At 46.5% G+C, this 27,794-nt stretch overlaps 1 protein-coding gene across 8 annotated transcripts in view; it reads right to left on the bottom strand.

The window, feature by feature from the left end:
• Nucleotides 1–9,262: 9,262 nt before the first annotated feature.
• RCBTB2 (RCC1 and BTB domain containing protein 2) overlaps nucleotides 9,263–27,794 on the bottom strand; it is a 1,530,600-nt gene continuing 1,512,068 nt past the window's right edge. For all 8 annotated transcript variants that reach the window (XM_069639837.1, XM_069639845.1, XM_069639838.1 and 5 more), the window contains one exon: nucleotides 9,263–10,082. In XM_069639837.1, coding sequence (XP_069495938.1) covers nucleotides 9,942–10,082 — 141 coding nt within the window. In that variant the 3' untranslated portion in view covers nucleotides 9,263–9,941. The remainder of the gene's footprint in view (nucleotides 10,083–27,794) is intronic.

Here is a 27,794-nt window from a genome sequence, read left to right as displayed (position 1 = left end):
GAAGAGCAGACATTTGAACTCTTATGAACAATTGGACTTTAGAGTCAATACTGGAACTCACCAATTCCTCTACGCCAGTGAAGTAACTGGTCATCAACGCGCCCCTGCGGTCGACGCAGGATGGAGAGCTCATCCTTCCAAACCATCAGGTGAGACTAAGGAGGGGACATCAAGAGTGATCAGTGGGAAGACAACTGGAGTGGGGAAGGTGGGTTGACACTCAATTCCACGGGTGGTTAATTCCTCTTCTCCTTTGCAGAAGAATATTCTTGCGAGCCAGTCAAACTAGGCTGAGCGGGCCAGTCCAGTCAGTCATCTCGGCGCTACACGTCACGCTGGTGGAAATAACAGCGGCCCAGTTCCGGTCGACGCCCCCGTGGGAACCAGGTGAGCGTAACACTCTCCCACTGGTGGGAATTCCTTTTGAGAGGGTCGGGATTGACATTCTTGGTCCTCTTGACCCTCCCACAACTTCAGGCAACAGGTTTATCCTGGTTGTAGTAGACCATGCCACTAGGTTTCCAGAAGCTATACCTATGAAGACTGTTACAGCTCCGGCTGTAGCTAAGGCCCTACTTGGTATTTTTACCAGAGTAGGTTTTCCTAAGGAGGTGATATCTGACAGGGGATCACATTTTATGTCCCACTTCATGCAAACCATGTGGAAAACCTGTGGAGTCACCTACAAGTTCTCAACTGCCTACCACCCCCCAAACCAATGGGCTGATAGAGAGGCTTAACAGAACTATGAAGAGCATGATAGGTGCTTTAGAAGAACCCCTTAGAAGAAAGTGGGATCTTCTACTGCCATGCCTTCTCTTTGCATATAGAGAAGTCCCTCAGGAGGGAGTAGGATTCGGTCTTCAGTCCCTTTGAACTTCTCTATGGCCATACAGTCAGAGGTCCATTGGCCCTGATTAAGGAGGGGTTGGAGAGTGCTCCTTCCCCCAAGTCAGTCAGAGTGACTGACTATGTGATAGGTCTCCGGAGGAGAATGTCACACATGATGGCAGAGGCAAGTGATATTTTGAAGGCTGGTCAGGCTCTGGTCAAACATTGGCCTGACCAGAAGGCTAACATGATTGAGTTTACTCAAGACCAGCTTGTTCTTGTTATGGTCCCCACAAGGCAGAGGGCCTTGCAGGATAAATGGATAGGGCCCTTCAAGGTTGTGGGTAAACTTGGAGAGGTGAACTATCTGGTGGACTTAGGCAATCCTAAGGAGGCTCCCAGAGTCTTTCACACCGTTTAAAGGCTTATGTCTCTAGACCTGACATAGGAGCTTTGCTTCTAGCTTCAGCTCAGGAGAAGGAGGAGAGTGAACCTCTACCTGACCTCCTCAGAGGCTTACCTTTAGATGAGCAAGTGGAAGGAGTTAATCTCTCTTCCAGTCTCACATCTGACCAGCAGGATGAGTGCAAGTTACTGTTAAATCAGTTTGCCTCCCTTTTCTCACTATCACCAGTTTTGACCCCTTGGGGCCAACATTGTATCCTCACTGGTGACTGTTTGCCTGCCAAAAGCAGGGGGTACAGAATGTCAGACATGTAAGGACCCATATAAGGAATGAGGTCAACAAGATGCTTGATCTCAGGGTTATAGAGCCCTCTACTAGCCCTTGGTCTAGCCCAGTTGTGCTTGTACCAAAAACAGGATCCAAGGAGTTGAGATTCTGCGTGGACTATAGAGCTCTAAATGCAGCCACTAAGACTGCTGCCCATCCTTTACCTAGGACAGATGAACTGGTGGACAAACGTGGTGCAGCCAAGTACCTCAGCACATTTGACCTAACGTCAGGCTATTGGCAAATAGCCCTGACAGACCATGCAAGGAGAAAACTGCATTCTCCACCCCAGCTGGCCTCTACCAATTCAAGGTAATGCCTTTTGGACTAAAGAATGCACCTGCTACATTTCAGAGGATGGCCAATTGAGTTCTGAATGGGATGGAGGACTTCTGCATGGCATATTTGGATGACATTGCAGTGTTCAGCCCTACATGGAAAGAACCTATTGAACACCTAGGCTATGTATTACAGGCTATGGAACAGGCCCATCCGACCATAAAGGCAAGCAAATGTCAAATTGGTAAGAGTACAGTGGTCTACCTTGGGCATGAGGTAGGAGGAGTTGAAATAAGGCCATTGCCTAGCAAAGTACAAGCTGTACAAAACTGGGCCCCCCTACTACTCAAACCCAAGTGGGAGCCTTCTTAGGTCTCACTGGGTATTACAGGAACTTCATAGAGAACTATGGACCATAGCTTCTCCCTTGAATGTCATCTCCACTCCCAAATTTCCTAAAAAGGTCAGGTGGAATGAGGAGTGCAATCAAGCCTTTGAAGGTCTAAAGAAAGCCCTTTGTCAAGCTCCAGTCCTAAGAGCTCCTGACTATCACCAACCCTTCATTGTACAAACTGATGCTTCTAATGTAGTTATAGGTGCAGTCCTTAGTCAACTGGATGAGAAAGGTAGAGAACACCCCATTTGTTTCATCAGCAGGAAGTTATTAAAGGATCCTGAGACAAGGTGGGCAACAATAGAAGGTGAATGTTTTGCTATTGTGTGGTCACTGAAGAGGTTTAGACCATATTGTATATATCTACCTTCATCATTCAGACTGACCAACCAACCCTTGAGATGGCTGATGCAAATGAAAGGGGAAAACCCAAAGTTACTCAGATGGCCAATCTGCCTGCAAGGATTTGATTTTTCCATTGAGCACAAAGCAGGAAGTCACCACCAAAATACTGATGGTCTCTCTAGGATGTTTGTAACCGACTAGAGGTAGGAGAACCATCCAGGAGTGGATTAAATCCTCCTGCCCCTTAGTCTGGGGGGCAACTATTAGGGAGAATTCTCATTCAATGGCTAATTTCCCTTACCTAGTGAGTCCCCCAGCAGCTTTGCTGGATCTCTGGAGTTTATTTTTTCCGCTTGGTTAGAGTATACCCCTTTTTCCCACTCTTACCTGTGTTTTGCCATGTGTATTTTATCTGTTTTTGTGATTGTGGACTCTGGAGTACACCACTTCAGTAGCCCCCTTCTTTTGTGCGTTACACAGCACCTTCAGTGCAGTGACACAGGGTTGTCTTCTAGACTTCCCACCGAATCCATTTTCTGAGGCCGACTACTGTCCCCCAGAAAAGGGTAAAGTTGCCATTAACTTTACTTAGTCATTTAACCACAGATCCAGTACACCCCATCTTACATGGAGTACTGGAAAGTGTTAATCCTTAGCCCTTTTTATCTGTACCTCCTAGAGCATTGTTTCGCTCTTTTAACATTTAGACTTGGCTGGTGGCAGTGTTATCTACCCTAACTTTTCTGCCGCGGTTATCTTATATAAACGTGGTAGTATTGTAGGCTATATTAGCCTCGAACTTAAACCCGCTTGACCAAATGCTTTTTCTTTTGGCTCCGATTGGGTTTATTCGACATTTCTTTTTGTTAAAGTTTTTCTTGTGTTTTACTTTGCGCGGCAAACCAGGTTTGCCTTCTTTGTTCACTGTATTTTGGCAGGCTTCTGCAAGAAGCCCTCCTCTAGGCGCCTGGGTGTCTAGGTGGGCTGAATGTGAGGGAGGGGTGGTCACCCCCTGCACAGGGTATCCTAGGAAACCCAAGTCGCACTTTGCCATGATTGGCCGAGGTGGTTGTCCGGGCTGGACAACCCCCCTGCTGTGTGATTGACAGTCAGGCTGTGTGAATAGAGGATTTTCTCATAAAAGGCAGGTCTCTTGGTCTGGAAGTCAGAGAGTCGCCACTGGAACTACAAGGAACCGAAGAGAAGCGGAGAAGAAGTTGATTGCTGCAATTATCCCGTCCCGGTGAAGCCATGCTGCAGTCTTGAACTATCTACCCTTCGACGACCAGAGAAGAACCAGTCCGGAGTCTTCTTCCCTTGAACTTGGTGGGGATAACCAGCTCATCTTCTACAGCCAGAGGATCCTCTTCGTGGTCGAAATTGCTGCACACTGCTGTAGTGGTCCGTATAGCCATCTGAAGAGCCTCTCCTGTTTTTAAAATCCTTCTTGTGTTTTATTTTGCGTGGCAAACAAGGTTTGCCTTCTTTGTTCACCGTCTTTTGGCACCTGTGTGTCTAGGTAGACTGAATGTGAGGAAGGGGTGTAGTCACCCCCTGCACAGGGTATCCTAGGAAACCCAAGTCGCACTTTGCCATGATTGGCTGAGGTGGTTGTCCAGGCTGGACAACCCCCCTGATTCGTGATTGACAGCCAGGCTGTGTGAATGGGGGTTTTGCACATAAAAGGCAGGTCTCGTGGGCTAGAAGTCAGAGGCGCCACTGGAACTACAAGGAACCGAAGAGAAGCGGAGAGAACGACAGCTGCTGCAACTACCCAGTCCCAGTGAAGCCCTGCTGCAGTCCTGAGCTATCTACCCTTCAACGACTAAGAGAAGATCAAGTCCGGAGTCTTCTTCCCGTGAGCCTAGTGGGGATAACCAGCTCATCTTCTTCAGCCAGAGGTTGCCGTCGTGGTCGAAATCGCTGCACACTGCTGTAGTGGTCCAGATAGCCACCTGACGAGCCTCTCCTGTTTTTAAGGAGCGCACCTTTTATTAGTTGTCGCTGCTGCCGGCTTCATCCCTGTGTGGTGCAGACCCCCTTCAGACTTCCTCCTTCACAACGAAGCTCCAGGAATCGTGGGTCTGCGGGAAACCAACAGGAACAACTGCCAGGGCACCAGCTGCACCATTGGAATAAGGTACTGTGTTCTGCTTGAGGAAACTGGGTGAATCCCTTTTCTTCATCTTCAAGGCTTGCCCTTGTCTTCCCTCCTTCTTATAACTTTTGCTTCTGAACATTGACAATATCGAAGTACTCTTGGCTACGTTGAATCGTGAACTGTCTAACGGTGTGATCTTTGGCAACAGGCCTCCGGTGTCACTTGAACTTGGCTCTGGCCCTTTGACTTTTTGAACTCCTGTTCGAGTGTTTCTCGATTCTGTCTGCCTAACCAAAATATTGCCTGTGATTTTTGTCTCCAGCTCCCTCTGGGTATCTCAAGTGTGTTTTTGCTCCGGTAGCATTTCATGTCACGGATACGCGTTTATTTAGTAGACCGAACTGTCAAAAAGTGATCGCAACCATATTTGCGGTATCGTGTTTTGTTCATAACACCGGTTCATTCAAACACAGGGTACTTACCTTGAGACATACTGTACAAAGTGAATTGGTTAGTTGTAGTGTATTTAACGTGTGGTTTTATTTAAAGTTTAATAGAAGTTTTGTATTTATAACTGATGGTTTAAAAATAAATGTACTTATATTTTTTACCCGAAACCTTGTGTCAGTGTTTGCTTGAGTCACAGTAATTGTGGTCCCTTTGTGTAATCTCTGCTACTGCTCATATACTCTTGAGATAAGCCTGGCTGCTCCGCCACTGCTACCACTCTGACATAGTAGTACAGGCTTGTACCAAAGGTAAACTTGTATTGCCACCTGTAGTCTTAATTGTGTGTAGTGGTCCCTAAGAGCACTGCACGGAAGTCTGCCTAACAGTCTCACCTGTGTTAACACACAGTTCACCAAACCTGATGTATATTATGTATAGGTTTACCTAAGCTAGGGGGCCAGTTTGGTTGAGCAGTATAAAAACTTTTTTTCCCCCCTTCCTCCTTGTTTGTTGGAATTGTCTAGAAACCTCATCATGGGAGAACAGAGGAAAGGAAAAGTAAGTGGGAAGAGAGATGGCCACAGGGGGGATGGAGGTAGAGGAGAGAGTAGAGGACAAGAGAGAGTTTTTTTAAAAAAACATATATTTATTTTAGACTGGAAACTGAATAACTTATATATGCAGAGTGATGGTGCAGAGATTGAAAGAAAGGGAAAAACCCAGGCTTATATTTCACAAGAAAGTGGTGAACTCATTAGAACCTTTATTACTTATTTTATTTTGAACCAATCCAACTATTGCTTGTATTGGATCACCCTTTTCCCTGTACCGCAGTACCCACTCTAAGGGACACTATGCCTAACTCTCTATCCGTACCCATTGTGAAAATCCAAATAAAAGAACCAAGAAATCTAAAAGTGTTTGGAGTTCTCAGTCGATCTCTTGGCTGTTGTGCAGATCTCTCTTCAAGCATTCAGAATCTGTACTCATTTATACCTAAATGTCCATGGAGATCAGGCAGGATGTTCACATATGGACTGGCCTTTATAACTCATAGATGGGCAGGATCAAGGCCATCAAGATTAATATCTTTGTTTAGCCTCTATACCTTTTCTTGGCCCGCCTGATATCCGTTCCCTGATCTGAACTGGCTTTGATGCAAGGGTCCCTTCAACAATACATAAGGTGAGGCTGTAGGACCCACATTTACAAATGCATACTGTTCAAGCCAAAATAAAAGGCAGGTTGGGCAGCCATGCCATCTTCGCCTAGTAGGGAGTTTCTCCACCAATAGGTCTAAAGAAAAGGACACAAGTGTAGTTAGCGAAGACACGATTGCTCATGGCGCAAACGGATGCTGGTGCTCACATTTGGAAGCAGTTCCCATTCATCCTTTCCTCTGCATTGCTGCTGGCAATCTTGTGTGAGTTAGCCTCTTTTCTCTGCTTTCCATGCCTTTTCCCCCTCTTTTCCTCTGCCTTGCTGCTTGCAATTTTGTCTAGTGTTTTAGCCTCCTTCTGATTTTGTGATTGTTTCTGCCTGTTCCTCGCATGCCCTCCACCTGCATCTAGCCCTAGAGGGCCCCATCCCCACCGGACCGTGACCAGATCATTGGACCAGACCATATCTTCTTCACTGACCCTCCCAGGGCAGTCTTGCCCGGGCATCCAGCGAAGGGCTACAACAAAGGGTTGCCCTTCTGGCAGCACCAATTTCCTGTTTGCCCATGTATGCCTGAGACACAACCCTACTAAAACAAGGGAAGGTGATACGGCGGTGAGCACAGACATTACTGCGCTCAATTAAAATACTGCCACTTCTTCATTATTACCATCAAATCAGAACAATTGTGTAGATTACCAGCTGTGCTGCATGAATAGCCTGAAGTAATATGAAGGGCAGATGTTGCATTGCACTCGAGGTATTTTGGGGCGGGCGGTGGGTCGCACTTAGAGGTATTTGGGAGTTAACATTATGTTGCACTTGGAGGTGTTTTGGGGGGCAATGTGTTGCACTTAGATGTACATTGGGGAAGGTCTAGCTGCACACATTGTCTTTCTCCTACTTCACACAACACATCTGCCATTAGAATGCAGCTATCCCCCACAATATAATTTGGTCGTGCTGCACACAATGTTTTCACCTACTTCGCATACTTTGCATAGCACCTCTGCCATTAGAATGCAGTTATCCCCCACAAAACAATTTGGTCTAGCTGTACACATAATGTCTTCCAGCTACAAATACTCTACACAGAACCTCTGCCATTAAAATGAAGCTATCCCCCACAATACAATTCGGTGTAGCTGCATACATACTATCTGCCGCATACTCTCCAGACCACCACTTGCATCCACCCACCCACATCCCTGCTCAACATGGGTGACTAGGAGGGACTTGGCCACCCCTACTTTCCTTCGTACTGGCTAAAATGCACACACACATTCTATAACTCTCTGACGAATTTCCCATACTTGGACTTTGGTCCCCCAAGGGCTGACAACCTACAGCACGTTGAGCCCATACCAATGGTGAAAGGTACTATACAAATGCCCATTGCATTACATATGCCTTACCAATCACTAGGCTGACATTGGTGAGGTCTGGGAGATAACTGTCTGGGGGTGACCTTTTTCCTTCCCAGTCTATGCCTCTTTTTGGAAACCCAAACTTTACCCCAGTTCTCAGTGATAGGGGGATATTATGTAGGTGGCAAGCAGTTAGTTGTACCAAACTTGGGTATCTGTCCATGGGAGAAATCATGAAAAGCTTTCCTCAGAGTGAGGATTATGCCCACATGGAAAATGACAGACTGCATAAACTGCAACTGAGGCTTTGGGTGATGCACATTGAGAGCAGGTGGCAGTAGATTTCTCATTCCATTCGAAAAATAGCTACATGTGCCCAATCTATGTAGGAGCTAATTCTGGCACTATAAAATGAGCTTTTAGGGTTATGACTGGAATGCCGGGAATCGTACAAGTTCCAGAAAGGGACTTGTCTCCCACCGTTGACTCGTCATCGACATTGATTTGGAGAAAAACAGCTAGGACCCTTGCCAGTGTCTTGGCCCTAGATGGCCGATACAAGTTGCTGATCGGATAAGAATGCTCGCCTTATACAGTTTCTATCCTAAAATGCCTGAGGCTTTTGTGGTGAAAGTGTTCCTTCCTGCAAATCTGGTGGGGATGTCTTACTCAGAGGGATTTCTGTCTGGAGGCTACATATCCATTAGGAAAGGGGGGCAGGTTCCCAAAGGCCCCGATTTGTCTTTAGGGAATTACCATGAAAGGATATGTGGTTGATAACCTGGGGATATGCAACACATACTTAAACATCTGCTAGCAGCCAAATTGTGCATACCAACTTTGTGCGCTAAAACACCACCGCTACACCGAACACACAAAACGATGTGGCGGTTCAGAGCATTGGGGCCTCCTTGTGATAGAAAGACCCATGCATATTGTCCATGGCACAACTGCAAAGTTGTATGCCTTGTGGATCCCTTTCTAGGTATTGGCAGCTAGGGACTGCTCTGGTTCTGTCTCACCTTCCAGATTGTAGTGCCTCTGATGGGTTGACCTCTGATTGACAGGACCTTCCAACAGAACCTGTAAAAATGTGAGCTGTATGTGCAGTAACCTTTAGGTGTACAATTACTAGACAGGATTTGATGAATAAGCATGTCACTTGGCTAGCCTCATGTAGTTTAAGGACTGGGAACAGGAAGAAGGTGAGGTAATGCACAATTATTTAACAGTTATCTTCATGTCCCCTTCCTAGACCCAGTCCTTCTACAACTGTTCCTTCGATTGCCTCAGGTGGCTTCCAAATCTATCCCTGTTCTTTGAAAGGCTGCATGGACACAGGATGTTCTGAGATTTCAGTATTTCTCAGGTGATCCTTGGCAGGTTTTTACAATGATTTCAGAATTTGCTTTGTACACTATGGGCGTCTACCTATGGGGATTCTTAATTGTGTTGTGAAAGTACTGAGAAGAGGAATAAGGAGTTTATTATTAATAGTGGCAACATGTTTTGAAGGCAGGGTGCAAAGAAGAGGGGCCAGATGCAGTACTCTCTTTAATCAGCATTAAACGCACAAAAACATGTTTCTAACAATCACGTACCACAGTCATTATGAAGCATGTTTATTTCACTATAATCCATAACAATCACTTTGGTAAGTCACATAGTGAGTAAGCAGAGTATGACAACGCATGTATATTTTTAGCACATTCTTAGTTATTTTATTAAATACACCTTTATTTGAGTTAAACAAATGCTTTGTTGATCGATAACAAATTTAAATATTTCTACATCAAACTTAAGCCCCAACACTTAAGGCTTTTGGTTACTAGATGTACATCATAATGCTTTCCACTCACCACCCGAAGAACTCAGCAAGAGGGCACCTGCAACGGCTCTCAGCATCACAAGCCCATAACAATGGATCAAGCAGTGCTTTACAAAACCTAACAAAAGTAATAAATACAAATATGTGTACTCCTCTAAACCAACAGAAGCATATTTTCCTTCCAGAAATGTCAAAGTAGACAGTTAGAGCCAACTCTGCACACTTCACATGTGGCGATGTTCAAAAGCAGAGCTAATGTGCTTGTTTCAGTGCCTGTGTCCAACCATATTTCTCTGAGCAGAAGTAGTGCAAATGAGGAGGTCAAGTCCAAGTCCTTTATTCTGCCTGGTTGCTCTCCCACACCTTTAGCTGCAGCAACTCACATTTGGGCAGCAAGAGGAATACTTTCCACGTCAAGATGCACACAGGCAAATGCACACAGGCAAATCCCCTCACTTTTTGAATGCTCCCATTCTACTTGCTTTGCTGATGAAATTCTTCAGTAGTTCACTGTCCATATCTGCAAATGCTTGCGTCTGTGTGACCATAGTCAAATGGTTAATACAAAATCGGAAGCAAAAGTCTTCCAAATCCTAAAAAAAAACAAAAACAAGTTGCATTAGTTATTTTCTTTGAAAGGTATTCAATGTACAAAGTCCTGCAATAATGGCACTGGCATAGTGGTCATGTGCTGCTTCCCATCATCAATACTTTACATTTCATGTTGGAAGGGGCACAGAGAGACCATGATGCCCCTTTTCTGTTTTAAACATAGCCTACATTTTTTTATAGCTGTCAAAAGTAGCAGTAGTATTTTTCTTTATGAAGCGCAAAAGCAATTACCAGTTCAACTAGTTTCAAGGCACCAAATTAAAACGAAATACTAACAAACAATAGAAATAACATAAAAAAAACAGCAACATGAAGCAATACATTAAAACTGGATTCGAAGATGAATGAAGACAGTTATGGCCACCCTGACAGCAGTCATGTCCTTCTCCAAAAAAGACAGCAGCCTTTAGCCGGTTGGGAATAACATATATATATATAAGCAGAAGCTGGTGTCCATGTTCTTATATGCTCTGGAGACATCCTTCTCAGATTGGTCTGATTGGCGCAGATTGCTTGGCCTTACTAATTATACCCCGGATTCAGGCGATACGACTCGAAATGGGGCTTATCTCTTTGTCCACCCAAATTGATCATTATAGAGCTAAGCTATATGTGAAAATCAAATTTGCCCTCCCAGGAACTCTGTTGCACATCCTTCAGGAAGGCTTGGAGGGAGGTAAAATGGACGCCCTGAATAAATTTAAGGAGAAAAATCTTCAACTTTTTGATTGGTTGGTCACCCAAATGGGATCATGGTGAAGGGGCGATACTAACAACATTGAAGGATGTCATAGAAAAGTGGGACTGGGCTGCCAGTCATGATACGATCTCCCCCATGAGCTCACTAAGCACATTTGCTAAGATGCCTTTTATATTTAAAGAGCCCCAAAGCTATCTGATACGTATGCCCTCTCAGGCTAACCGCAGAATATTTTTAGATATTAGACTCAATCGTCTTAATGTATTGGGAGTTCGGGGATCTTGGACTAATGTACCTGCTGAGAGAAGGATTTGCAAAATATGTGCTGATGTTTCTAGGGTGGAAACAGCCAGACATGTTCTCAGCTGCTGCCAGAGGATGAGATTGACCTATGACAAGTACTTTGCCAAATTCGACTATGATCAGATGTATATTGAAAGTGAAATCTTCTGGCTAAGGTGCCTATCAGGGAGGAGTAGTAGGTTGGTAATTGCTTTCACCCAGATAGGAAGGTGGCAAATGAACGCTTACGGAAATTTGAAGAGGATGTTAAAATGTTGATGGACCTGGAGAGTGGACCTGAACTAGGTTCTGCTATAAATAACCAATGAATAAGTCTGTGGTGTAATTCGCTTTTTATATTTATGTGGCATAATTTCTATTTGGATATATAATTCTGATGTGCCCTTTTAATTGTGATGATGATCCTTTTATATGTTTTTGTGCTATTTAAGTCTGTGCTCTTTTTTCTTTCTTTTTTTCTTTTTTATGTCTTTTATCTCCGAATCTGTTTTAGTTAAGAGGAAGTGTTATATAATTTTGCATGATATGTTTTTTTTATATACATTTGTGAAAACTTCTATGAACTATAACACAATAAAGAAAATTAAAAATAAAAGCCGTTGTGTATCTAATTACGTCTTTCTTTAATTTGTTGCAGTGGAAACATTTCGAGCAGACTGGCGTTTGTTGTACAATAAAAGTAATGTTATTTCACAGAGCTTGACAATGCAGAGGATACACAGTGGAGGTTACCTATGCATCAGATGACTTATTTCTATATACAGCATTAAGCAATTATGCAGACTTAGTACACTCATAACTCATATACTGGACAAGGACAGCCGATCCCAAAGGGAGGGATTGAACAAAAAAGGGACAGAACACACCTCTATCTGTCCCCACACCCCTGCCCTGATCCTAGGAGACAATGGTGCACCGCTTATCTATGAAAGGATAGAATAAGGAGGTAAATGGTTTTCGTTGTCAATGAGGTCACAGAGAGTTAACATGTCCTGGTCCATATGGCAACATGTCACACATGCCTAAAAATCAGGGTGTGTAATCTATAACCACCTTGGCCTTAGAGTAGGGTCCATAGGACAAACAGAAAAGTGTTTGTAAAAGTGGAAACACCACGTGTGTGAATATCTCAGTACTGGTATTCGACAAATGTTTTCCCCCTGGATCATACCACACTATTTATTTAAAGTCATGTGCCAACCAATGTGTATTAGATCAAAGGCACAATCTCTCATGAAGACATAAAAGGAGGAGAGATCACTTTCTCTCCAACAAAGACAGTCTAGTTTATATTGCTTAAGAACTGGTTCCCCAGACTGTATGCGTTGACCAGTTTCAATGGCTTATCAAGAAAATGTCCATCTTCGTCAGGACAGTCTTTGAGGTTGCTCGTATTATTGTATCACTAGGGGCAAGTCCAATCATTAACTCAATAACAGAGTACTTGCATGCGGCCGTCTTCCTTACAATGGACGAGGCCAAGTGCTTTAGCTGCACCTAAAATAATGTTAGAACACCACCTTTCAATGTCTGGTGGGGTACCATGTTCCAATGGAGAATAATGCAGCACAACGTCTCACCATTGTGCATATAAGATTAAGCCAACCCCTCAGCCCATAAACTGATAAGATAGATCAGGGCACTGAAAGGGTCTACTGGATACCTTTATACAACACTGGTGCGTCTCACAGTCCCACTAAAATGCTTGGAGCGATCAGGTTCATATGTTGTAGTAGCACATTTAACATGCCTGTTCCTAAGGACGGAAATACTATGTTGTGCGGGTAATGATGACCGCTACGTCACCTGCATGCATCTTAATATTACAACTAATTATGTTGATCTAACATGGCGTGAAAAGACCTCTGTGGCGCCCAGTTACTATAGTGACCGGGTGTACCAGCATGACACAGCCTCCACCAAAGAGTGGGGGCCATTAGTTACGCATTACCACGAGGTGACTGTGTGGTTCTGTGACAACCAGCAGTAAAAATCATCAGTTCTATAGTACAGGACTTCAGCATCCCAACGTAAAACCTCACTGCAGTGGAGTCAGCTTGGAAACCGCCTCGTCCAGCAACACTCTGGCTGGGCTGTTCTACAGCTTTCATAACAGCTAGGTTTCCAGTCGTGCTCATGTAAAGATAGACAAAGGACTACTGAAGTTTGCACCAGGTCGGGGGCCATCTTAGCCTGGTGAACGTACAGGCATGGACAGTTGAAGCAAGGGAAAAATCAATGAATTCCCCACTGCTTCTTCACTAGACCGGGATTCTCCACAAAGTTCTAAACATGTGTGGGATCCTGAAATGTCAATTTACTGATTAACTGCCAAAGTTTGCCAACAGATGGTGTCGTTGAGGCCAGTGCGGTCGGACTGTAATCTGAAGATCAATGTTTCCGCTCTATTAAGAAGTGTATGGATATTGCCTCCATGGGCTGGGCAGATTACTTTCTCAAGAACCTTCCATAAAAAGTAATTTTCGGAATGCCGATTACGGACAAAATACTCCTCCATGGGTGCTGTGAGCTTTCTAGTATGTATGCATGATTTGTACTCCGTCATCCTGGTCTTGACGGGCCTGTTGCTCATACCCACATACCTAAGGCCACAGGGACATGTGATTAAATAAGCAACATTGACACTGTTGCAGTTGGTAAATTGGGTCTGTCGCCACAGTGTCCTCAGACCAAGTTCGATGGTTAGTGATCTCTTCGTTTGTTGGCATACGGAACATGCTCCGCACTGAGCGTGTCCTGTTGGTTTCGGGGTCTGCCACAATGTTGTTTGGTTCTCACAGGAGTCCTTTACCACATAGGAGTGTACCAGTGAGTCATGTAGGTTCAGTCTTCTTTTGAGAGCAAATCTGGGGACTTGTAAATTGGCCTGACCTATATTAAATATGGGCCATAACTTCTTAATCTCTTTTTTTAGTTCATTTATCCACAGTGAGAAACTGAACACTGCCGTTATCTAGTCTTCTTTTAGCTTGCTGTAGCGTCAAATCCCTCGGGATGTTGCTTGCTCATTTTCTGTCATTCCGGAGTAAACGCTTTGGGTATCCACGTGACCACAATCTGGTGGTCAGTGATGCTGCTTGTTAATCAAAGGTCTTTCTGAGAGTAGTTGCAAAGGAATCATAGGAACTGACCAAAGGGCAAGTTTTCCCTTATGGTCTTGCGATGAAAACTGCTGTATTCCAAGATTGAATCTGTGGGTTTCCTAAAAACCGACGTTACTAGTATGCCACCCGTTGATCGGATTTCTAAATCCAGGCAGTGAACTCACGGAGGGACTCCTCATCTCTGTTGTAGATCATGATGATGTCATCAATATATCTAGCCCACAGGGCTATCTGGGCAGCATTGGGATTGTGCTCTGCATAGATTGCATCACTTTTAAACTAAGCTACATATAGGTTTGCCAGAGAAGGGGCAAATGTGGCACCCATAGCAGTAGCCGATATCTGTTCGAAAAAAATTGATCGATGCACATAGACATTTTTTGTAAGGGCCAGTTCCGCCACTTCCATAATAAAGTTCACAGGGACCTCTAATGGCAGAGCGCTGTTCCGCAATATCGGCTCTATTTTTTTTTTGTAAATGTTTTATTTGCATTTGTGATCAAACATCTATTGCAAGTTGTAGGTTACATCGTACAATATATGGTGCAGTATTCAAGATTTTGGTAACTGATAACAATTAAACATTAAACAACAAAAAACAGTGTCTGTCTTCCTGCCTAGTAATGCCTCAATTGACCATGAGTTTGTGGGAGCACGCCGCTGGCGCTGCAGCGTTCGGCCAGGGGGTCCTTTCTGGTTCATTGTTGCTAAGTCCATTTCGCTTTGGGCCTTACATATGTAACGGGTTTCTGTACAATTCTGTTCAGGGGGGTTGTCTGCTGGAAGGAACATGTCCCATATTAATGCCTTCCATGCCTCCAATGTTACACTCATGTCTCTATCGGACAAAGTAATTCCTGTGGTCCAAGCTGCTGTCTCGCAGCAGACCATCGTTCTAGTTCTTTGAGCCACCTCTCATATTGTGGGCCCCCAGGAGATTTCCATGCCATTGTGATCGCCCTCTTCGCTAGTATGCACACCATGTCCATTAGTTTCACAATATGTTTATGTTTACTCAGCCTGGGGTATGTGCCCAGAAGGCACGCTTTCAGAGTCCAATCATATTTGCTCACCCCTGCTTTACGACAGGTTCCCTCTACTTTTGCCCAGAACCTCTGTACTTTGTGACACCCCCAGAACATGTGTATCAGGTCTGCTTCTTCATTGCTGCACCATGGACATGTTGGTCGTGCTTGTTTGTTAAAGCCTGCCGCTCTTAGGGGGGTCATATAAGTCATGTACAATACGTTTAGTTGTATCAGTCTAAATCTGGAATTCCTAGACACCTCCTTCGGATATGTCAGCGCCCTTTCACATTCTTTTTCGGTGATCGTGACTGCTAGGTTGCTCTCCCATTTTTGTTTCAGTGTAGCACTGCAGGGATTTGACCTGTCCGATAACTGACTGTACAATCTAGACACCGGTCTCCAGCCATTGATCAGGCTATACATCGCTTTCAACAGAGGGTTCGTTGTCGGCTCCTCTGGCCAGCTGTCACATTTCCCCTTGGCCGTGTGTTTGATCTGTAGGTACCATAGGAATTGCCCCTTGCCAGCCCCTCCCGTGTTTGCAATGATTCGAAGTCCCTGAAGACTCCCTCCTCGAACATGTCTCCCCAGGTGTACAGACCCACCCTTTCCCAGTGTCTCATTATGGGGAGGTCAGATGGCACCTTGCAAACGTCCACCAACATCGGGATATTCGTTATGTAGGGTTGTTGCATGTGGAGCACCAATTTAGTCCTGTTCCACACTTGCCTACCCAGTCGAACTATCATGGGGGTATCCATTAAGCCTATTGGGGAGTCCTTTAGGTGTAGCGGAGCGATTAATCCTTGCAGGAGGGCAGTTTCAGCTGTGGTCTCCTCAGACAGCCTGGTAATGTGGCTAAGCTGTGCCGCTAGATAGTACTTCTCAAAATCAGGAAGTTGTATCCCTCGTTCCCTGTATGGTAATGTCAGCACTGTCAAAAACAGCTTATGTCAGGCCGCACCCCATAGGAAATGCCTGAGCAGAGTGTCCAGTTTTTTAAAGAACTCTGACTTTATATAGTAGCATATGTTCTGGAAATAGTACAGGAATCTCGGAAGGATGATCATCTTCGTGATAGCCGCCCTGCCCATCATCGATAAGGGTAGCTTGGCCCAGAACTTCATGGAGTTGGGTAGGCCCTTTATTACAGCCGCCGTATTGCGCTCATGTGTAAGATCCAGGGTGTGCATGATGTTAACCCCCAGGATATTATGTTGTATTTGCCCCGACCCGTATCCCTGCGTCATAATGTTGCTTCCTAGGGTATATTGCCAGCGGCTCTAGACCTAAGATATATAACATGGGCGATAATAGGCAGCCTTGCCTGGTGCCTCTCTGTATTGCCCATGCTTTCGACACCGTACTGCCAGTTTTAACTCTAGCCATTGGGGCATTGTACAGTCCTTTGACCCATCACACAAAACCCTCTCCAAACCCAAATTCCCTCAGAATTTCCACTAGCCATTCCCAATATATTGAGTCGAATGCTTTGATAGCGTCTAGTATTGCCATGGGGACCACGCTTTGTGTTTTGTTTAATTTGGGGAGTCCTATCTCCTCTAGTGTGTCCCGTATGTCTGAGCCCGCTACCGGGATATCATGGGCATATAATTTGGAGTAGAAAGCAGCAAAAGTGTCGTTAATCGATACTTGTGTCTTGTGTACCGCCCTTCCCTCGTCCCTGATCTCAGTGGGTAGGTGTCTCGGGTGTTCTCTCTTACATATCCAAGCTAATAGTCTACTCGGCTTCTCTGCTTCCTTATGTGCTCTGGTAGTGTATGTTGTGTAATCAAACTTGGATAACCTCCCCCATGCCTCTTGGCATTTGTTTCTGGCCTCTTTCAGTACCACCTGCAGTCGCTATTGTTTCCCCTCTTGTTACCACTTTCAGCATTTCCCAAAGTGTGCTCCAACACTCCATAATGCCTTGGTTAATGTACACAAACTCTTCTAGCTTGTCCCTGAATCCTGCCCTGAAGGCCTGATCTGTGAGGGCTCTGGTAGGCATTTGCCACATCGGTATGGGGGTCTAGGGCCTCTGATTGTCCAGTGCATGAGTAGTGGTGAGTGGTCTGATATCGACCTGCCTAGGTATTGTGCAGATTCTATTTGTGAGAATATGTCCCTATCTGTGAGAAGATAGTCTATCCTAGTGTGGGGAGAGGAGTAGTATGAGTAGCATCTGTCAGTGGGGTGGAGTTCCCGCCATACATCCAATAGGTCCAAGTGGTCTATCGATGTGTTCAGTGCCTGGGGGGTTGCATGTGTTTGGTGTTGCTTTGGAATAGATCGGTCCAGGACCACATCCCTCATGCAGTTGAGGTCCCCTCTCCATATGAAGAAACCGCCCCGGTGGGGTGTTATGTTTGCACACTATATTTTGAGGTATGCCATGATTGGGGAAGTAGGCGTTCACTATGCAGATCTTGATTTGTTCGATGACTCCCCACATTACCAGGTATCTGCCCTCTTTGTCTATCTCTGTGCCCATCAGTTGGAAAGGCACCTCCGGGCTCACCCACGTGAACACCCCTCTAGCGTATTTAGAGTAGGAAGCACCCTGACCGTGAACACCCAGCAGTCCTTTAGTTTAGACGTGGCTTCTGCCGTGAGATGTGTTTCTTGTAGTAGGGCTATCAAGATTTTTTTCCTTAGTAGGAAGGATTTGATTCTATTCCTCCTCAAGTTTGTGCCCAACCCCCTTACATTTCACATCATTACCCAAGTTGTTTCGTCATGGTTCTGTGTGTTTGCTACACCAGCCAGTTTCCAGTTCCCCCCGCCTTGTGACGATCCATCCGCTCTCAGGGTGCGCCAAACCAGTTTGCACCCCTTTCTGGCCCTTGTGCCGTCAGTACTCGTAGCTCCCATTTTACCTTGATTTAGTGGCTCGAAGACATTCCAACATTCGAAACAAGTAACATAAACCAAACTGTTATGCCCAGCTGCTGCATTTCTCCTGCAGCGCTCAGGCACCCTCGCACTGTCAATTCTCATCCTGGGTTTCAAGCGCAAATGTTCTCGTGCTGGTAACAGGCTGGTCGTTTCGTAGGTTAGGTCTGTGTTCTCAGTTGGGGAGACCAAGCATGGCATCCAGCCATTCCATTGTAATATAGTGTTCAGGCTCTATAACTCGTAGAGTCTCTATTTGTCCCATCTCGGTATAAAGAGATTTGATGTCTTTGGTGACGAGTAGTTGTTGTGAAACATTGAAGTGTTTATCCTCCAACAGATTAAGCACTGCAGTAGTGACTTTAAGGTATGACCTCATTTTTGGGATCTTAGGTTGTAAAAAGACGTCAACAAATTGAGACAGCGGTTCCAATAGATCCCGGACATTATCGGTTGACCCGGAATTGGACGAACCCCCCTTGTGTACCTTAGGCTTAGGAAGTGCATAAAATTAGGTCCTCCTAAGTATTCCTTGTTCCTTCTGACAGCCCTTAGCGTTATCACAGCTGTAGGACAGCCCTGCCTGAGTGGTGCTGGATGCGGCGGTTTCCAAGCAGAGTCTGCTGCAGTGAGTTTTGACATTGGGATGCCGAAGTCCTGCACTATACAACTGCTGATTTTAACTGCAGGTTATCACATAGCCGCACAGTCACCTCACGGTAATACGTAACTAATGGCCCCCACTCTCTGGTGGAGGCTGCGTCATGCACGTTCACCCGGTCACTATAGTAACGCGACGCCACAGAGGTCTTTTCACGCCATGTTAGAGCCACAACATTAGTTGCAATATTAAGATGCATGCAGGTGACGTAGCTGTCATCATTACCTATACAACATAGTATTTCCGTCCTTAGGAAGACATATTCAATTTGCTACTACAACATATGAGCCCGATAGCTCCAAGCATTTTAATGGGACTGTGAGACGCACCAGTGCTGTATACTGCATCCAGTAGACCCTTTCAGTGCCCTGTTCTATATTATCAGTTCACGGGCTGAAGGGTTGGCTTAATCTTCTATGCACAACAGTGAGACTTTGCTTTGCATTATTCTCCACAGAAACATGGTACCCCACATGGACACAGGTCCTAGCAACAGCTGTTTTGATGTTAAAAACATGAGTACATGACTGTTTCATAAATTATACTATTTACACAGACACTGAAAGGTGTTTTTCTAACATTATTTTAGGAGCAGCTAAAGTACTTCACCTCATCCATTGTAACAAACCCTGCAGCATGCAAGTACCCTGTTATTGAGTTAATATGATTGGGCTTGCCCCTAAGGATAAAATAACACTAGCAGCCTAGAAGACTGCCCTGGCGAAGATGGCCATTATGTTGATAGGCCATTGAAACCGGTCTACGCATACAGGGCCTCATCACGAGTTGGGCTGTATTCCCGGCTGTAATACAGCCGACTGTAATAGCCCTAACACCGACCAGTCCGGTGGTATTACCACCGGATCACGAGTTGGGCCTTAACGGTAAATCCCCATTCCTGATTGGGTCCATTGGATCCAATGGGGAATTTTCGGCACTAATTATGCGGGCTAATACAGCCGGCTGTAATACAGCCGAAAACAGGGATTTTCACCTCCAGAAAAAAGCTGGAGGTAAAACAGTCGATTTAGCGCCCAACTCGTGATAGGGCCAGCCCTTAAATGCGGCTGTAATACCGTTACCACCGCATTTAAGGGCTACAACCAAACTCGTGGTGAGGCCCACAGTCTGGGTAACCAGTTCTTAAGCAATATAAACTACACTGTCTTTGTTGAAGGGAAAGTAATCTCTCCTCCTTTTATGTCTTCATGAGAGATTGTGCCTACGATCTGATCTAATACACATTGGTTGGGACATGACTTTCAAATAAATAGTGTGGTATGATCCAGGGGGAATAAAATTGTTGAATACCAGTCCTGAGACATTCACACACGCAGTGTTTCCACTTTTTAAAATGTTTTTTTTTGTCGTATGGCACCTACTCGAAGGCCAAGGTGGTTATAGATTACGACACCCTGAATTTTAGCATGTTTGACCTCTTGCTATATGGACCAGGATGTGTTAACTCTCTGTGACCTCATTGACAACGAAGACAGTTTACCTCCTTATTCTATCCTTTCATAGATAAGCAGCACACCACTATCTCTAAGGATCAGGGGCGGAGGTGTAGGAACAGATCGAGGTGTATTCTGTCCCTTTTTTGTTCAATCCGTCCCTTTGGGATTGGCTGTCCTTGTCCAGTATATGAGTTATGAGTGTACTAAGTATGCGTAATTACTAAATGCTGTGTAGATTGGACTGTTAGTTGTTATTTGATGTACAGTTGACATACTCTACAGTACATAGAATTAGGTCCTCCTAAGTATTCCTTGCTTGTATTTCTATTTACGACACATTAGTCTTCTATGACTAAGTATAGTCCTCCAGTATTACCTTGCCCATATGCATGTGTAGTGTATAGTTTTGCATTGGCATTCTGTGGCACTAGAGCCGAAAACCTCAACTTTGTAATTGAAACCACTTGAGTTAATCCACCAGGCTCACCAGAAATCCGGTACTTGTAGGAATCCCTAACTCAGCCCTACCAGCAACCAGGCAGCAGCAGTAAATCATGCCATGATAAAGGGTGATTGAGGCGCGAAACACCTGTTACCACCCTCTGTTCTGCTGTCATAGAACATCAATAAAAAATGAAAGCCACTGATACCAGCATGGAAATGTTCAATAAGACTGACTTGTCATAAATAGAAATACTTCAACAGACATTTAGGAACCCCCCCACTGGGAATCCTTACCTTCAAGTGGTTATACACAAGCTACCAGCTGAGTGCTACATGATATCCAGGACCCACTACCGCTGGTTGGAAATTTAAATGTATTCTAGAGAGCAGCGCAGCAGTGGCTATTCTGCATTCTTAGTCAAGTCTATAATGCGCACAACTACAATTATTGTTGTTTCAAATCACTTTAAATAACAGCTAATACTATTATCCAATTTGATGGTATTCAATGCATCGACTTTGGAGGGATGAAGGGCTGAATCCCTGCCAGTATAATAACCTGTGACCTGTAGGTTACTCCCAGATATCAGCAGAAAGACCTAAACTGTTTGAACTATCAAACAGGTTGTATGCCAACAGAATAATTTAGGAATATATTATAGTACTTTACACAGAAACGAATTTAAAGCAGCATCTGTGCCACACAACTCATACTGCAGTAGATATTAAACAGTGGGACAGGTTATTCTACTTCAATAATGTCAAATATGTGCGTTACAGAAACTTGAACTTAATGCCATGTTCCAAAGCCAGTTCTTAAATGGCTAGACTGAACCTCTTTCCCTAAGCAACACTATGCAGTGTTATGAACAAATAATTCACGCAGAGATAGTATTTTGTTTCAAGTTCAAAAATTAAGGTTTGCAAGATAATATACATTTGAAAAACCTACACACAGAGATAAAGTTAAAATGACTTAATTTCCATTACCTTTCGACTTCCATTATTTGAATAAGTAAATAAATAGACAACTGTCAGTCTGATATGGTAATGGTAATTGAATTTGTGGAGCACTAACAATCACCTCAAAGAAAGTAGCTAGGTGCTGATGACGCCCCAATTTTACACCTCTCAGAGGAGCTACTGAGGGAATTGAAATGCTATTAGACTGCATTTAAACATCCAATGTTTTTCTAGGGAGCGAGTAGATAGAAGTAGAGGATTACAAAGCTTTATTGCTTTGACAGAGAAGGAACGTCTGTTCTACCTTTCATACGTAAACCAGGGAACGATAAGACCAACAGAAGCCGATCTCAGTACTCTAGTTATACCAGGCAAGGAACAAGTTTCTTACCTGTAACTGTTGTTCTCCAGCATGGGTCTGGCATGGATTCACCTGCTCATGAATATTCCCCGTCGTCAGGCCGGGAATCCTCAGTAAAGAAAAAATCAGTATTAGTTTCGTTTCTGATCTGTCTTTCTCAGTAGTAACCAATCACTGGTCTCTGGGTCATACTGCCCCCAGCCAATGACTGCCCTCTCCCTAAGCCCCGCCTCCGGCAGCCATCTTCAGATTTGGTAGCACGCAAAGTGGCAGTATGACCAAGTGAAGAGCCGTAGAGGGGTAGAAGGGAGGGTTCGCATGTGAATCCATGCCAGACCCATGCTGGAGAACAACAGTTACAGGTAAGTAACTTGTTCCTTCTCCAGCATGGGGTCTGGCATGGATTCACATGCTCATGAATATAAGAATACATAGCAGTACACATGCACAACCAAAGGGAGGTGGAAAAAAGGCTCAACATTAAGCATTACATCAAAACTCAACATTAAGCAGTTCTTACCTCCTCACCAGGCTCACCTTAGGCGAACAAGTTGCGCAGCACCGCTTGGCCGACCCTGGACTCCTCCCTGGAATCCCGGTCGACACAGTAAAATGTGTGCGTCAACCTCCACGTAGCAGCCGTGCAGATGTCCAGCAGGGGCACACCAGACAAGAACGCCGTGGTAGCAGCGATAGCTCTGGTCGAATGGGCTCTCGGACGGCCAGGCAACGGCCGGTTTGCCAACCGATGACAGTGCGTGATGCAGCCGGAGAGCCATCTGGAAATGGAAGCCTTCGAGAGAGCCTTCCCTTGGTTCACAGGTCCAAAGTTCATAAATAGCTGTGATGTCTTCCGAAAACTCTTTGTGCGGTCCACATAGAACTTCAGCGCTCTAGCCACATCCAGCGAGTGCCCTCTCGGCCGGTGACGAAGGCGACGGGAAGAAAACAGGTAACACCAAGGGCTCGTTGAGGTGGAAGTCCGACGGCACCTTGGGCATAAAAGAGGGGTGCGTCCTCAGCAACACCCTTGTGTCGTGAAAAGTGAAGTATGGAGGCTTGCAGGATAGGGCCTGGATCTCTCCCACTCGTCGTACGGAGGTGATGGCCACAAGAAACGCAGTCTTCCAAGACAGGAATTTCAACGGTGCCGAATGCAGGGGCTCGAATGGTGCCCCCATGAGCCTGGTCAGCACCACGTTGAGTTCCCACGCCGGGGCAGAGGCCTTCACCGCTGGGAACGATCGGAACAGTCCCTTCATAAATTCCTTCACCAGGCGATGGGACCACAAGGACACCCGTCCTGTGGTTCTGGTGTATCGGGAGATCGCAGCCCGATTTATCTTGATGGAGGCGTGAGCCAGTCCAGCCTTGGCCAGCTACAGAAGGTACGGCAGCACTTGAGGGGCCGTAATCAGTAGAGGGTTAATCTTCTGTGCACGGCACCAGACAGAGAACCTCTTCCACTTATGTCCGTAGCACTTGAGAGTTGAGGACGCCCTGGCTTTTGCAAGGACCTCTCTGCAGTCAGCCGGGATATTGTACCCTCCAAACTCTAGTGCTGCAGGAGCCAGGCCTGCAAGTTCAGCGACTCCGGGTCGTGATGAAGTATGGCGCCTCCGTCTCTGGAGAGAAGATCCGCGTCCGTCGGCAGCTTGACTGGTGGGGACGCTGACAAGTCCAGAAGGTCCGGGAACCAGATCTGCCTCCGCCACGCCGGTGCGACTAGGATCATCCTGCACCGGGACCTCTTGAGCTGGTTGACGAGTCGGAGCAGCAACGGCAACGGAGGGAACGCAAATAGGAACAGGCCGTCCCAGGGGAACGAGAAAGCATCGCCCATGCTCCTCAGCTGGGGAAACCTGCTGTCGAACCTCTGGCTCTGGAGTTCGTCGCTGTCTCGAACAGGTCGATCTGCAGTTTTCCCCATCGTCAGAAGAGTCGATCCACTTGAACCTGACGTAGTTCCCACTCGTGGCACGAGCGCAGCTCCCTGTTGAGTGAGTCGGCGATGGTGTTCTTTATCCCTGCCAGATGAAAAGGCACCAGAAACATCCCTTGGGCGACGGCCCAATGCCACAGATCCTGGGCTTCCTTGGAGAGGGCTGAGGATCTGGTTCCTCCCTGCTTCCGGATGTAGAACATTGTGGTGGTGTTGTCGGTGAAGATTCACACCACCTTGCCCTTGAGGGATGGGAGAAAAGACCTGAGGGGCCAGAACACTGCACAGAGCTCCAGGATGTTGATGTGGAGTGTCTTCTCCTCCGGGAGCCAAAGCCTCTTGCGTGAAGTTCTCCGGTGTGCGCTCCCCACCCTTCGAGGGAGGAATCCGTCGTCACCGTTATCTGGTGTGATGGGGTCTGAAAGTCTGCCCGCTGTCAGATGAGCACGGGTGCCCCACCACCAGATCGCTCGTCAGAAGGTCTCGTCGAGCGGGATCCTGTCCTCGAAGCTGCCCGTCGCTTGGATCCAGCAGGAGTCGAGGAACTCTTGCAGAGGGCGTATCCGAAGCCTGCACAGGCGCACAAGATATATGCAGGAGGACATCATCCCGAGGAGGGACTTGATGGACCTCACCCTGGCCACGTCCATGGCCAGCAGACGCTGCACCTTGCCCAGGATGGCCTTAGTCCTTTCCCTCGACGGCGAGGCCAGACGCGCCACTGTGTCGAGCTTGGCTCCCAGAAACAGTGCGACTTGCGATGGGACCAGGTGGGATTTGGGGAAGTTGATGGAGTCTTTGCTGTGTGATCCACAGCGAGCTCCCTTGTCCTTGCTCGGATGAGCCAGTCGTCCAGGTAGGGGTAGACGTGGATCCCCTGCAGGCGCAGCCGCGCCGCCACCGGTGCAAGGCACTTGGTGAACACCCTGGGTGCCGACTTCAATCCGAACTGGAGGGCCTTGAACTGGTAGTGCCGTCCTTGGACCACGAACCTCAGGAACATTCGGTGTCCTTTCAGAATGGGGATGTGGAAGTAAGCATCCTCCAAATCCAACGACGACAGGAAATCACCCTCCTCCAGCTGTCCCTGCACGTGCTGGAGGGTGACCATCCGGAACTTCTGTGCCTTGATGTACTTGTTCAGTCGTCGCAGGTCCAGGATGGGGCGCCATCCTCCTGTTTTCTTTTTCACTAGGAAGTACCTTGAGTATACTCCGGAGCCCCGGAGCCTCTTCGGGACGAGCTCGATGGCACCTTTTTTGAGCAACGCCCTTACCGCCAATAGCAGTTGAGGGACGTGATTTTCCTTCCTGACCACGGGTGGAATGCGGGGGCACTTTCTTAGAAATTCGAGGGCGTGCCCCTGGGCCAGGGCGTCCAGCACCTAACGGTCGGTGGAGATGGACTCCCACACGCTAACTAACTTTGCCAGCCGGCCTCCCACCGGGGTGCTTCGGAGGGGGCCCGACGCCTTGCTGCCTTGGCCTCCCTGGCGACGACGGCGGGGCTCACCCGACTTGCCTCATCCTCTATAGGCTTCCTGTGACGAGGAGCGGGCCGCTTGGCGGTACGTAGAGGAGCCACCGCCGAATCCCTTGGAGGCACCCAGCTTGCCTCAAGTGCTCCGAAAGGACGGCCTTTGTTGCCGGAGAACGCCTAAAGCCCTAGCTGTCTCTGTGTCCGCCTTGATGGCTTGGAGGGACTCATCCATCGTTTTCCCAAACAGGTTGTTCCCGTCGAACGGCATGTCCAACACCTTGGCTTGTACATCCTGGCGGAAAACCGTCGCCTTGAGCCAACCTCTTTGTCTAAGGCAAACGCTGTCCTCAATGTCCATTGCCACCGTAATGGCGTGGTCCGACACCACTTCGCCTTCTTGCAAGATCTCCAGGGCCTCGGCCCTCTTGTCATCCGGTAGGAAGTCCAACAAGGAGGTGATCTTATACCATAACTCCCTGTTGTAGCGGGCCACGATCGCGAGGGCGTTGGCCGCCTTAATCGTTGTTTCCGCCGATGAGATAACTCGTCGTCCCATTGCGTCCAGCTTCTTCCCTTCGCCGTCAGGCGGGGAAGTTGAGGCCGATGCCCCCCGCTTTCTTCTTGGCCGCCGCTAAGACGACCGAGTCAGGGGTCGGTTGTGCAGGCACAAAGGGGCCGCGTCGGGGACCTGGTACTTCTTCTCTTACCGATCCCTTTAGGCAGGTGTCGTAGACGGGTTCTTGAGAAGGGTGAGACCCTCGTCCCAGATGTCATCCAGCAGAGGCACGGCGAGGACTGCCTTTCTCTTGGCCTCGCGCCGTTGGTAAAGGAAACCTTCCTTCTTCTCTTCGGGGCAGAGCTGAAAAAGCTCGGATGCCCTGGCGATCATTGCATGGAAAGATCCGATCTCGTTGGACGGGGAGGCCCAGGCTGGCGATGGGTGCTCCGTCCCGTCTTCACCGCCGTCGTCGTCGGTACCCGTCGTGGCCGTGTTTGTTCCTGTGTCATCCCCAGGGAATCCTTCGAGATCGACCGGGGCCTCTCCAGAAGCTTGCCCGGGTTCTCGGATTTCCTCTTCCCCGAACCAGAGGGTTGGCTCGTGGTTGATGGTGCCAGGGAAGGCGTTCCCTGCTTGGCAGCCGAAGAGCCCGACCGTTCAGCGCTCCCGGTGCCCGCGGACTTGCAGTGCTTTGCCTTCTGTTGGGCTCCCATCGCTGGGGCGCACTCACAGGACTTAGAAGACCGCTCAGACTTCTTCTTCTTCTCACCTGACGGACTCCCTCCTTCCAGCCAGTTTGAGAGATGAAGGTGTCGGTCCCTGATGGTCCGTTCCGACATGTGCCTGCAAAACGCACAGTCCTTCTCAACATGCGTTTTGTCCTCATGAAGGCAGTAGAGACATTTCGAATGCTCGTCCTCCTTGAACACATTCTGTAGCTGGCATCCAGGGCAAACCCTGAACAGCTTTCTGGGCGTGAAAGGGAAGAATCAAACCAGATCTAGGTTCTGGACCTTGGCTACAGGAAAAGGACTATGGCCCAAAGGGCAGGGCCAATACGTATTGGTCAATTTTTCCAAAAACTGTTGGTTCACCTTACAACCCAAGTGTTAGTATGTAATAAGACTGGATTTGGACTACAGATTAACATTTCAGATTTTTGTGCATTTAACTGTAAGCGGTCTAATTTCATTGCATTCTGGACCTTTCCAAACAGAGTTTAAAGCAGGCTGCTTGATTTTCACCTGTATGTCCCAGTTACAAAAATCTGCGTATCGTCTGCATACATATACACATTTGTGTCAAAATCACAATATTGCGTTAAAGGCAGAGTTAATGTATTTGAAATACAACACTAATAATAATATGCTTCTTCAGAGCGCTTTATTTGGTATTACTATCCAGTCAATCTACCGACATCAAAAAGATAAGGGATACAAACATGTCACTGCAGGTTGGATTTAATTCTCTGAGGCGTGAGCTACAGTCAAACTTTTTTAGCACCTTATTGTGCTTTATATTTTGAGCTGGAGACAGGGTTTGGGGAATAAAGGCAGAATACAATTTGCGAATTTAGGGCAAATGGTTAGCGTAAGGATGGAATGAGAGAAGTGTCTGCGAAATAAAAATATAGGGTGACATCTTTGAATTTTCATGCCACATTAAACTCAATTAAAAATAAACAAATTATTTTTGAACTTTTGTTTCCTAACCTGCAGATGCTTCTCTATACAGTATTACTATTGTAGATTTTTAGACGTTCTGTTTTTGACATCACATTTTCAACCTTTTTTCCAAAGTCACGCAAAATGCAAGTTTTGATTCAGGTTTTATTGG

This window comes from Ambystoma mexicanum, chromosome 7q (genome assembly GCF_040938575.1).
Source record: "Ambystoma mexicanum isolate Mex_15411 chromosome 7q, UKY_AmexF1_1, whole genome shotgun sequence".
Classification (NCBI taxonomy): Eukaryota; Metazoa; Chordata; class Amphibia; order Caudata; family Ambystomatidae; genus Ambystoma; species Ambystoma mexicanum.
Note: the sequence above shows the minus strand (reverse complement) of the source record. Positions and strands in the feature narration are given on the sequence as shown.